General features: G+C 34.5%; 2 protein-coding genes across 2 annotated transcripts; both read right to left on the bottom strand.

The window, feature by feature from the left end:
- Nucleotides 1-609: 609 nt before the first annotated feature.
- On the bottom strand, nt 610-5,482 carry LOC136202028 (uncharacterized). Its single transcript, XM_065992478.1, has 7 exons — nt 5,328-5,482; nt 4,870-4,968; nt 4,686-4,748; nt 4,557-4,604; nt 4,394-4,447; nt 972-1,029; nt 610-882 (listed from the first exon to the last, which is right to left on the bottom strand). The coding sequence occupies exons 2-7, from the start codon at nt 4,957-4,959 to the stop codon at nt 839-841; spliced, it is 357 nt and encodes a 118-aa protein (XP_065848550.1). The 5' UTR covers nt 4,960-4,968; nt 5,328-5,482; the 3' UTR covers nt 610-838.
- Nucleotides 5,483-10,235: 4,753 nt separating this feature from the next.
- LOC136218388 (uncharacterized) lies at nt 10,236-11,378 on the bottom strand. The gene is given in 7 exon segments (XM_066005232.1): nt 10,236-10,328; nt 10,394-10,474; nt 10,549-10,629; nt 10,707-10,854; nt 10,930-10,997; nt 11,077-11,148; nt 11,241-11,378. Coding segments are annotated over 7 exon segments (681 nt in total).
- Between the last annotated feature and the right edge of the window lie 799 nt (nt 11,379-12,177).

Below are 12,177 nucleotides of genomic sequence, written 5' to 3'. Positions count from 1 at the left end.
AAGAGGAGACTGTATGATGTTCTAAAGTTACAACATGTATGTCATGTGTCGATGAGGAAGGATAGATAAAGGAAAAATATTTGATTCCAATTGAGGTTGAGTCAGTGAAACTGTAATTTGTGTTTTTGAAAATTTGCTTGAGAATTTTATGTCACAGTTGTTGGAAATTGCGTTTCATGAAAAATGACATCACCAAATATATATAACCTTTTAGTGTCAAGATTGTACAATTTATGCCCTTTCGTCCTCAGTAAATAGCTTTAAAAGCCCTGGTGAAAAAATTAGTTTTATGGGCATATGCATTTGTACAATAGCATAGAAATCAAAGGTTTTAAGGTGTGACAGGTTTGGTGTTGTCCAATGCAAAATTCTACTAGGAACTTAGCGTGTAGAATAGGCAAAGGTCAAAAAGTCCATGTTGATCGTGTAAAATCATCCACAATCATTAATGATGAAATTTCTAAACCGATTAAATAGGCAAAGGTAAGCTATGCTTTTGGAATCCAACATTAGTATTAGAGCTCTACTTATTTAACTTATAACTCTATTAGGGAGGTTGCCTAGAGACATTTGGTTGCTCCATTTATTCTTTATAACCCAACAGAGATGTATTGATATTGCCTCTCATTGTATGTCATTAGATTGACAAAGATGTCTGAATCTTTTAAAAGTCAACTACCATTACACAAATCGTACACTCAGCTCTTTTCTTTTTTTTTCTTTTGGCAATATTCAAACTTTATTTCTCTTGAACAAAGTAAAATCACTCGCCACCTATTTTAGGTATTTAAACAGCAATCAGAATTCCTCACTAGTTCAAAAGGCCAAGAGAAATTTCTCATTCTGCTGCAGTTGCATCCTCAGATGGAGCACCTGCTGCATCTGCACAACCAGACAGAGGTATTATTGTTAAGTTTCTGCATCTTTGCAAGAATTACACAAGCATATCACGAAACCATGTGTGAACACACCTTCGCCATCCGATGGAGCATAAGGAGACTTGCGGTATCGTGTCTGCTGTTGTGTAGGCTACACATACAATAAACCAACAAAGATAAATTAGTTACTTTCAAGGAAGGCTGTCTCGTGATTTCTCCTTTAGGTGATACAGCAAGAAAAAGTCAATGAGTACAAATATAAATACATCCAAGATATCAAACTAACCAATTATTGTGGTCCATTACCAATCTATTAAAACATAAAAGGTCAGAAAGAGCCATTACAATCTAGAGTTGAGATAACATCAAGCCTTCAAATATTGGGAGAGAAAACAGAGAGAGGGCCAGAGAAATGAAATTTACGCCCCCATAAAAACATATGCTTCCACATTAAATGGGAAGACAAGCATCCAACATCAGACAGAACATTCTTCACTTGCATAGACCAGAAATAAATTTCAGCAAAAGGAAATCAAGTGTGAAGTTGAAAGCATCAATAGAATCATAATCTTAGTTGACATCCAAGTGAACTATACACACCAAACTCTGTACTCATCATTGACAATCTTCTCCATTAATTATGGAAAACTGTGGAGTTTTTAATCATGTAATGAGCTCAAGACATTCCATTAATTTTGTGTTTCTCACATATCAAAGTAATTTTGTGTTTCCAAACATATCTTCATTTTAGTTATATCTCATGTTACGGAGGGATAACCCCAAAAAGAATTTCAGGATTGATCAATAGTTGAAACCTCGATGAATACACTCATCTTCTGCTCTTAACCAATTGAAAATATAGGACAATAAAATAACTTCAAATGTTTTCTCAACAGTAAATTTTGGTTTCAGCTGCAAGCCCCCAAACTTAACACTTTCATATTTTAGCCTTTAAACTTCACCTTGTCACACAATTGTACATTAATTTACCAATTTTTGTGGCTAAAAAAGAGTAACCTTCACGATACCCTCTGTTAAAATGCTGACTAGCCTTCTTTGACCATGAGTTTTTTTTTGGACCCCATTCAAGCCAAATAAGCTATTTGTTTCTTCTACACTTCAAAATATCTTAATAAAGTTATTAGTACACCTACACCTTAAAAAAGGACTAATTCTCTTCTCTTCGCTTCCCATTTCAGAGAGGAACAACCCCATTATAGCAAACCTCCTCCTTTTCCTTTTCGTCTCTAGTGACAAGTTCTTTTATGATTTCCACTAACCTCGATCTGAGATTATATTTGGCATTTTTGGATTGGGTGGGTCCAATTCTACTACTCCACGACCTATCCATTTGGCTTTGCACGATTACTTTGTTGGACAAACGAGAGCAGAACCTATAAAGTGATTTTCGTGGACTGTATGAGCAAATGAAAGAGCAAGTTGTTTCAGACTCGTGAATCTCAACACCTCCTCATTTCACATGTAGTATATGAAAAATGTAGTGAGATCTCTATTAGACCTTACCGTTCAAGAGGTGCAACTGTGACCCAATTGCAGGTAGTGGCTACATATCTCTTCACAGAACCTTAGGTCTTTATTTTATGACTTCATTTCTCCTAACATATTCGTAGCACTTTCTCTCAATTGGCTGGTCCATAACTTCTACAAGCAAATGAACACAATGAATATCCATTTGCTTTGAGTAATCGGCTTTGTGAGGAACAACTTAGTGACACCGAAAATCGTTGTTTTTTTAGTAATCCATTTGTTTTGAGCATACATTGTCTTTTGGGATTGATTGTTTTTTCAAATTGCTTCAAGAAGAGAACCCATTTGCTTTTGAGTATTTTATTTTCATAACTTTAGTCAATATGACATTTACTGGGTTTACTTTCGGCAATTGTCCCAATTACAGTGGCATAAATCTGAACTTTTCTTGAATCACCAATTGGATCCTCAAATTGTTGCTTTAACGCAAAAAAGGTCTAAGAATGCCCTTTTTCAGTCATAGCTATGAACATCAAAGTGGCTTAGGAAACCAAGCCATAAAAGCTGATGTGGACAACCAAAAACCTTAACCTTCTCTTTATGTCTTGAAAATAATGTCAATTACCATACCTATTTTCATAAGCTCACTCTTAAGCCAACTCCAATTCCACCTTACTAGACTCGCTGCCAAAACCCTCTTCTCTATCTACATGTATGAGCTTTGGTTTTGATTTAATTGATACTATCAAATGTTGACAAGCTTTTGTGTTTGCTTTATGCTTTTAACATTTCCAAGTTTCATGGGTTCAATTTACCTTTAAGAATTTTGCTTCCTAACTTGGATTCATAGGGACTAAAATTTTCTTTTTCTTTTCAATGCCTAATTGGTTTTGTTTGAACTTTTAAGAGAGAGAGGAAGAAAGAGAAAGGAATGCAGAAGGGAGGGAGGGAGGAATATTAATGTTTCAAGTTTCATGGGTTTAATTTAGCTTTTAGTATCTCTTTTCCTAATTTGCATTGTTAGGGAATAAAATTTTCTTTTGCTTTTTAATGCTCAATTGATTTTGTTTGAAATTTTAAGAGAGAAAACAAACGAGTGAGGAAAATATGTTAAGAGTATGGAACAGAAATAGAAAGATACTAAAACTAATGAGGCATTTGGAATAAAATGATTTTTCTATATTAAAATTGGTAAATTTCGAGTATCTGTAAGTGACAAAGTTCAGTTTAGGAGCTAAAATGAAAAACAGTAATAAACTAAACAGCCATAGGTGACATGTATTCTTAAATTAAAAACAATACTTGGAAACAATTATGCCTTAAAAAGGGTGGCTACTAAGTACTTCAATAAAAATCATGCTATTACACAACTGGGAAATTTCTATTAACATCCTTCTCCAGATACATGTTATAAGAGAAGGTGGCCTATTTTTCTATAGCTGGAGAATATAACACAAAATTTAATTTGACTGATAAAACTAGGCTCTTATAATAGGGGATCTTATGGCTGAACTGAAAACATTAACATGAAGCACAACAAGCTCTATATACTAACTTGTTAACAATTGATGCAGCGAAAATAGTTCGCTCATGTTCATCGAAGTGGTGCTCGTTTTGTTTTACTAAAGGTGTTAAGTATTGTAGACTAATGAGTTAATTAGATGTCCAATTCTTATATCAACTACTTTACGCACTGCCTGCTAAACCCAAGCAAAACATGTAGAATCAGTGCTTGGTTTGGTTTAGTTCAATATGCCTAACTAAAAGCTAAGCATGGCTGACATGCTGCAAGGGGAGAGTTAAATGTAGTAGCACTAATCAGATAGCATAGGTGAAAGGCTTACAGGCCATGTTACCAACCAGAACTATAATAAAAAACTATTTGCACGATCTATAAAATTTGTGGTAACACTATCTACTGTGAATTATCCACTAACAATAGATTAAAATAATGGCTAAAGTAAAGATTCAAAAATCTGGACGGAAAATGTAGAAAGAATAAGGATCAAGAAATGCAATTTCGGTACCTGTAATTTTGGCCGAAGGGCTTCAAGTGGTCCTTTAGGTTTCTCAACGCCTTGCTGTCATTATTGTTCAAGACATATAATATAGCAAATGATATTAGATAAGCATCTAAATGATATGTCCCCAGCATTTCTTCGTAGGCAAATAACAGATCAGTGAAGATACCTTTCCAAGTGCCCAATCAGCAGAATCAAAGTAAGCCCGTTCATGGTCCTAACATGGAAATAATTATCAAAGATTAAGATAGCACAGCTTCCAAGATTATTACACGAGTTATAAGAAACGAGATATCACCTTAGAAATAAGTGGAGGTTTCTTTGGCATAATTCCTCCATATTTTCTCTTTACAGTTTCTTCCTAAAGAAATTTTTTAAGAAACCGCTGATTACTAACATATTTAAATTAGATAAGAAACTCCCTTAGCATACAACAGTTCTCAGATAAATCATATTTAAAGAACAAAAGGAAAAACCAGAACCTCCTCTTTAGATGAGGGCATAGAAGCATTGTTCTCAGCGACATTTCCGTCTACTTGCTCCTGCTCTTTGCCGCTTTCCATGTCTGACATAATTTTCTTCTACAACATTTTCATCCAAACCAAGAAATTGAAATTCCCCCCCATTAAATAGCCAATTAGCAATAGTTATAACAAAGGTTCAGCAGAAATTGAACGTTAACTCAAATCTTCACTTGCTTTCTCATGATAGAACAAAATTCAAAATGACATGGTTAATTAGATTTTTTATGCTATCATTAATTAACACCAATTTCATTTTCTTCCGATTTACAAGATCTAGATCAAAATAGAAACGATATTTCTCAATTCACACATGATAAATAAATTATAAAAAAAATGAAAGAAAATGAAATTAACAGAAATAGATCAAGAAAAGGAAGAAAGAAGAAATCGGGATTGAATAAACCATAGCTCCGTACCTCGAATCGAAGTTTCTCAGAGAGAAAACGAATTTTAAAGAGAGAGAAACAGAGATGCGGATTTCCGACTAATTGAGGGATAAACTTTCAGATACAAAAATAGAAATAAAAATAAAAAATATCAGTGCTGTATGGACTATTGGGGTTGGAGATGCCGAGATGATGAGGCAAGAAAAAATCAGCTGCAACACGGACTATAGTAGAATAAGTTAGTCTTTTTTATTTTTTACGCAAGGATAAGTTGTTATTAATTACTATTTTATATCATTAAATGAACATGTAATATTTAGTCATTCACCGTTAGATTTTTTATTAGAATCTTAAGGTTGAGATTCAAAGTATTTTAATGCTTAGATCTAATAAATCTAGATCTAATAGTAAATTATCAAATTCATTTGGTCATTAAGGTCCATGTGAACACCAATGAATCTTAATATACACGTTTATTCATATATCAAATAAACATCTAAAATTAGTTTCGATCTCCTTTGTTAGAAGATCAGCGAACCTAGCAGCCCATTCCTTAGCGAAGGTTGTTAGTTCTAGTTCTGATTTTGGTGAGTGGACATATCCACCGCCAATGATTACCGATGTTATTCTTTCCGATTTATATTAATTCATTCTTTCTTTCAAAAAAAAAAATAAACATCTAAATTTATTTTGATAATTTTAAATATAGACGTTTACTCATATATCAAATAAACATCTATATAAAGGCATTCATCTAAATTCCACGATCCATAACACGAATGATCTTGGGGTGTGTGCGTCAGGCGTTGGATATCACATAAAATAATTACGGGATAGTTAATATTAGATTGAACATTCGTCACTCCTTATAAATGGGAGATATATCCATGGGCCATTTGTAGAGAATTAACTTAAAATCATTGCAAGATGATAGAGTTAAGATTTGAAATGGAGATTTCACTTAACCTATCTATTCAGAGTTAATTCTACTTGAACAAGTAAAACAAAAGTCTCATTATATGTAACTTGACATAAACCGTAGTTACAGATTCTTTTAAGGATATAGTTCATAAAGAGTCGAATTATACTATACCTAATACAGAAAGTTAAATGACGGAATCAACTTGTCTTCTTATCACTATGGGGGAACATTTACGGTTATGCTATTCACAGTCCGCACACTCATTCTGTTATACAATCAGTTGAATGTAATTTGGGGAAATTAATTCAATGACTGTATACGGCTAGTAGTGATAAGAACCTAATGGGTCACACACGAGACTTTTTAATTTAATTAGTTCTTAATAAAAAAAATGAATGCCTTTATATAGTTTAAACATACTATATCTTATTAAAACAAATGATTAAATGAACAATTAATTTACAAGTATTTATATCCTAAAACAATTGTCTATAGCACATAAAACTCCAACATTCTCCCACTTGGACTAAAGGCAATTGTTTCTAAAAACATTCCCAGCGTTCGCATGCCGATCATGAACCTTTTGGGATAAGGCCTTCTTTAAATGGACCTACAAGATAGTCCTTTGATGGGCACTCTTTTAATTCTCACATCTACTCTGGTTGTTATCTCTCGAAGAGATAGTAAGTCTGAGATAGTGTTTGGGCGTATTATGAGACCGCAGGTCCTTAGTAAGAGCAACAACTCTATTGTTAATCTCATTAACAATGTCAGGCACCACGTCTAGTTCATTAATGAACTCCCATTCCAAACTTCCTTTTAGTTGCTTCCGAAGCTGCTATATATACTCTAATTTAATTTTGGCTCGGTTACGGTTCCAAGCTTGGAACTATTCCAGCTAACCGTACCTCTTTCAGAATAAACTTGTATTCTGTGAAATCATATATATCTGTTTGATGACTCCAACTTTCAAATTATCATCTCCATATAATCGGAACATACCTTTAGTCATTTTATGTACTTAAGAATGTTCTTGACAACAATCCAGTGACCATCACTCAGATTGACATATAATCGACTTTGTCACGCTTAAAGCAAAAGTGATGTTAGGTCTAGTGCATAACGCTTTGAGCACTTTGTCAATGTATGTAGACTGGGATAGGTCAATCAGTCTTCTCAATCTATCTCCATAGATCATAATCCTTAAGATATAAACTGCTTCTTCTAAGTCTATTATGGAGAATTTTATTCGATAACCAAAATTTTCATCAATTGCAGTATAACTACGTCGTTTCCATTATTATAATATCATCGATATATAATACTAAGTAAACGATCGAGCTCCCACTAGTTTTTATGTACATGTTTATACGAGCTCCCACTAGTTTATATGTATGGGCTTATAAAATCCTTCTCATAAGTCATAGGTTCATCGTCTAATATGTGAACCTCTTCGTCGTCTCCCACTAGAAATCCAAATCTCTTTGGGATTTTATCATCTCCCACTAGAAATCCAAATCTCTTTGGGATTTGATGAACTCGACCAGCCTTCGAGTTAGTAGTGTCACTAGTGTCTCATCTTGTGAGACAGATTCGGGTTCCACCATCGTTTCCACTGTTTTAGCTGATCCCTCTTCTTGAACTTCGTCAAGTTCAATCATGATTCCTACTTGTGTTTCCAGAAGAAACTCTTTCTCTAGAAATATTGTGTGTTTGTATACTATCACTTTCTGATCATCCGGATGATAGAAGTAATATCCTACTATCCCTTTCGAATATCCAATGAAGAAGTATTTATCAGATTTAGGGTCTAACTTAATCTGATGCTATGCATTTAACATATGTTGAACACCCCTAAATTCTCATGAAAGAGAAAATGAGTTTCTTTAAATGAACAATTCAAATGGAGTAGAACTGGCGGATTTTGTGGATACTCGGTTCAAGGTAAATAAGGCAGTTTCTAAGGCGTAGCCCTAGAACATCTTTGGAAAATAGGTTGTGCTCATTATAGATCGTACCATATCTAATAGAGTACGATTTCTCCTTTTACATACATTGGTGTGCTGCAGTGTATACGGTGGAGTTCATTGTGAGCATCTGCCATGTTCATCTAGATAATTCAGTAAGAAAGATATTCTCCACAACGATCTGATCGAAGCAATATGCTTTCTTATTTATTTTTCTTACTTCGTTCTTGAAACATTTGAACTTTCTCAAAAGCTTCTGACTTATGCTTCATCAAGCAGATGTATCCATGTCCGATATGATCATCTTATGAAGCTAATGAAGTAACTGAACCTTTCTCTTGCTTGTGTTGCAATACGACTACATACATCTGAATGTATTAGTCCAAGAGTGTCTGCTACACATTCTCCTTTATTGCTAAAGGGTGTCTTTGTCATCTTTCCTTTAAACAAGACTTACACGTGCCTATTAATTAAAAAACAATCGAGTCTATAAGCCCATCTTCTCCTCCTATATGCCTTCAAGAGTCACAAATCGTCCACCCGCCCGAAATATTGAATCAACGACAGATCTTTCCAGATCAATTGATAGGTTTGGCATCCATAAAGAACTATTCAGATATCCGAAAAGATCTGAAATTCGAAGAGAATTATGGTTGTTTGATCCAATTACATGACAAACATTGCAGCATAATATGGAGCGTCCAGCTCCTAGAGTCACAATAAGATCACAACTGATGATAGACATATCGGGAAGTAGAATAGCAGACTATTCTACTCTAGTAATGTTTCATGCTTAGTGGATGGTTACGAAATTTCAAGCAGAATTCCCACTGCCTTGATGTCAGTAAATTGGGCATGGCCAGTTTTTGCAATAATTCAAACACTAGAGAGGTGGATGGATGAAACTTACAGTTGGATCTCGGCAAATCAATTAGAATCTAATAAGAATCACTATGGGGAGAAAATTATCGTGGATGCTAGCTCCACAACAGTCTAACAATCCAATTAATTTCAGACTGATTAGTGTCTATCTTGTCCACATGATTCAGTTGGAAATGAAAGGCCTACAATTTGGCAGGCATAACATTTCTTTTAATTGCAAAGAATCGAAACACGCTAACCTTCCTACAATTGTAGCATCTGCCGAAGGTTATATGGAACATGTTGCCAGGTAATATATTAATCAATAGTTGATTACATGGAAGACTACAAGATTGGAATATGTTTTTTGGAGGGACAAATCTACATTCAACAAATAGTTCTTGACTCCGGTCTTGAGGACAAGATTGTGTTGAACGGGTGGGTAATGATAGAGAATTGCCAAACCCATTAGTAGGGGAAGGGGCATTTTGTGTATAAGACATTACTACTAGTATTTAGGGTATGAGTCATTAATATTTAAGGGGTAGTATAAAGAAGGAAGAGCATGACTGTTTTTGTTATTGTGAGTTGCCTTTAGCAATGGAAGTAGAGAAGGAGATTCCTCCTATGGGATGAGAGGGTTAGCTCTATCCACTCTATCTTTTATTCTTAGTTTTCCCTTAGTATTAGTTTTCCCATAGTAGATAACAATATATTGTGGGATGAGAGAGTTAGCTCTATCCACTCTATCTTTTATTCTTAGTTTTCTCTTAATATATAAGAATACAAGAGTATTTCCATTATATATTGTCATTTGTGTTTTAAGTTTCTAAGAGAAGATCTATAAGCAACATGTTGTATCTCGCTCTAGTGCATAATCTGAGTATCGAGTAATGTCTCAATTGGTTTGTGAAATTATATGGATTCACGATCTCTTATCTAACCTTCAATTGAAGATCACTACTCCATGAATTTTTTTGATGCGATAATCAAACAATACTTCATATTGCATCTAACATTGTGTTCCATGAACGTATTAACTAAGCAGAGGTTGGAGAAAAATATAATCACATGAACGGTGGCTAATTTAAGTTAACTATAAAATAGTTTCCCCTGCTTCAATTTCTTAATGCTGTTTGATAGCTAAACTGTACATATGATATCCTTTTCTGTACATTTTTCTAACAATTAGTGAATGCGAATGAAGCGTGACTGAGGCAGCAGCTGCGGTAACTCATTCTCTTGATCGGATGATGTTGCAACCGAGAAGCCAGGAGGATCCTAATGGATACAATATCAGCAAGCAATGAATAAAAAATGAACATATAACTCAGTAGAATCTTTACCTGGCGACGCTGGATGGAAGTGAATGCTTTGACCATCACATAAATGGGCAAAAGAATTCCAACAGTCCTCAATATCAGTAACTGCAATTAGAAAGAATGCATATTAATCCTTTTTTGGCGTGTGTGAAAAACAATAATGCAGAAAGTAGGCTCACTGTGATTAAAGTTGCTGAATAATATCCGGGTCCAGTAATGACAATTGGAAGAGTATGGCGTAAAACAAGAAGAATCATGAACTGCAAATAGGCACTAGGACAGTTCAGATACCATAACCATGCTAGAATTAAATCAATAAACAAAGAAAGATGCGTACAATAATAGCAACAATGCGACAGCACATCAGGCTTCTAGGAGAGGGAGCTGAATACTCATCATCCAAGTCAGAGTCTAGAAATTCACTATCTGCAGAAACCATGGCAATTAGTCCTGGATTATGGAAATCCCGTATCTCCCAATTTCCTCTGAAAGACAGACAGACCACATTTAATCAACCAAAAATTAACCTAGGTTGAACAGAACAGATTAAGAGTAAATACCTGAAATTCATAGGAATGCCACCATAGTGAAACAAAAGAGGCGGGGATGTATATCCAGGCCGAAATTCCTGTAATTGTAATTGATACAATAATTTCTAGTAATATTGATTGATAGGAAAACAAACAAAAAGGAATATAAAGGTCCACCTACTGACAGATCTCACAGACAGTATTGCCCTTCTCATTACACCACAATTGGACACATTTACGATGAGCATACTGTAACATATTAAGAAACAAAAGGCATGGATACATAAATAAAACACAATCCCAATTACAATTTAGGAAGAATAATGATTTGTGCAACTGACCTTCAAGCTGCCACAACAGGAGCATGGCGCTTCCATATTTGTGTGTTGGTCCTCATCGTGGCAAATCCTACACTCTGACCTAAAATCTAAATCCATCTTATTATCTTGGCTAAGGCTTGAACAAGGGTTTACCCCCATCCTTGAATTGAATTTGCATACATAATATTTACAATACAATTTTAGAAAATAAAAGTAGCCTACTGCCTCTGCTTCATCTCAAAATCAAAATAACTATAAACAAATCTTGGCTAAATAGTTGTAAAACTGCATCAGAATGAAAATGTATGCAAAACCAAACAAGGTTAGGATGAAATTTCCTTCATCAAGCAAAAGCACAAACGAATATTGGAAAACTCAGAACCCAATCGTAACGAAATTTCAGAAAGAGAAAGAAAAAAGGTATGACCTTGAGACTTATAAATGATTGACAGCATTTGGAAGAACAGAAATGGGATTTCGTCTTCATGGTTTCTTTCTCAAAACGAAGCAAGACAAACCCATTTTACCCGTCTCACAAAATAAGCATCTATCCTATCCCATCATTCATCTAACAAAAACCATAATCATTCTATATATACAAATACAATACACAATCTAACGGCAACCACCCCTCCACGATTCCTCTCTCATACATAATGGAATCCTTTTTCTTTATTTTTATCTCTCCACTTTTTATATTTAGATATTTATTTTCTTATTTGGAATTTGTGCTAACCATCTAGATTTTTTTATATGTGCTACATATAAACTAATAAATCCTGTAAGAACTCGTGTCAAATCCACGTGAGTTATTGTTAAGCAAGTGATGTGGTTTAATCCTACAAGTTCATTTGTAAACCTACAATAAGACAAAAACAATGTTAAAAGGTCGGAGGCCGGCTAACCCGCTCTGTTGTTAAGTCAAATTTGTGGGAATACTTGAAGATGATTACAACAG

The sequence above is a fragment of the Euphorbia lathyris genome, chromosome 1, assembly GCF_963576675.1.
Source record: "Euphorbia lathyris chromosome 1, ddEupLath1.1, whole genome shotgun sequence".
NCBI lineage: Eukaryota > Viridiplantae > Streptophyta > Magnoliopsida > Malpighiales > Euphorbiaceae > Euphorbia > Euphorbia lathyris.
This window is presented reverse-complemented; position numbering and strand designations above follow the sequence as displayed.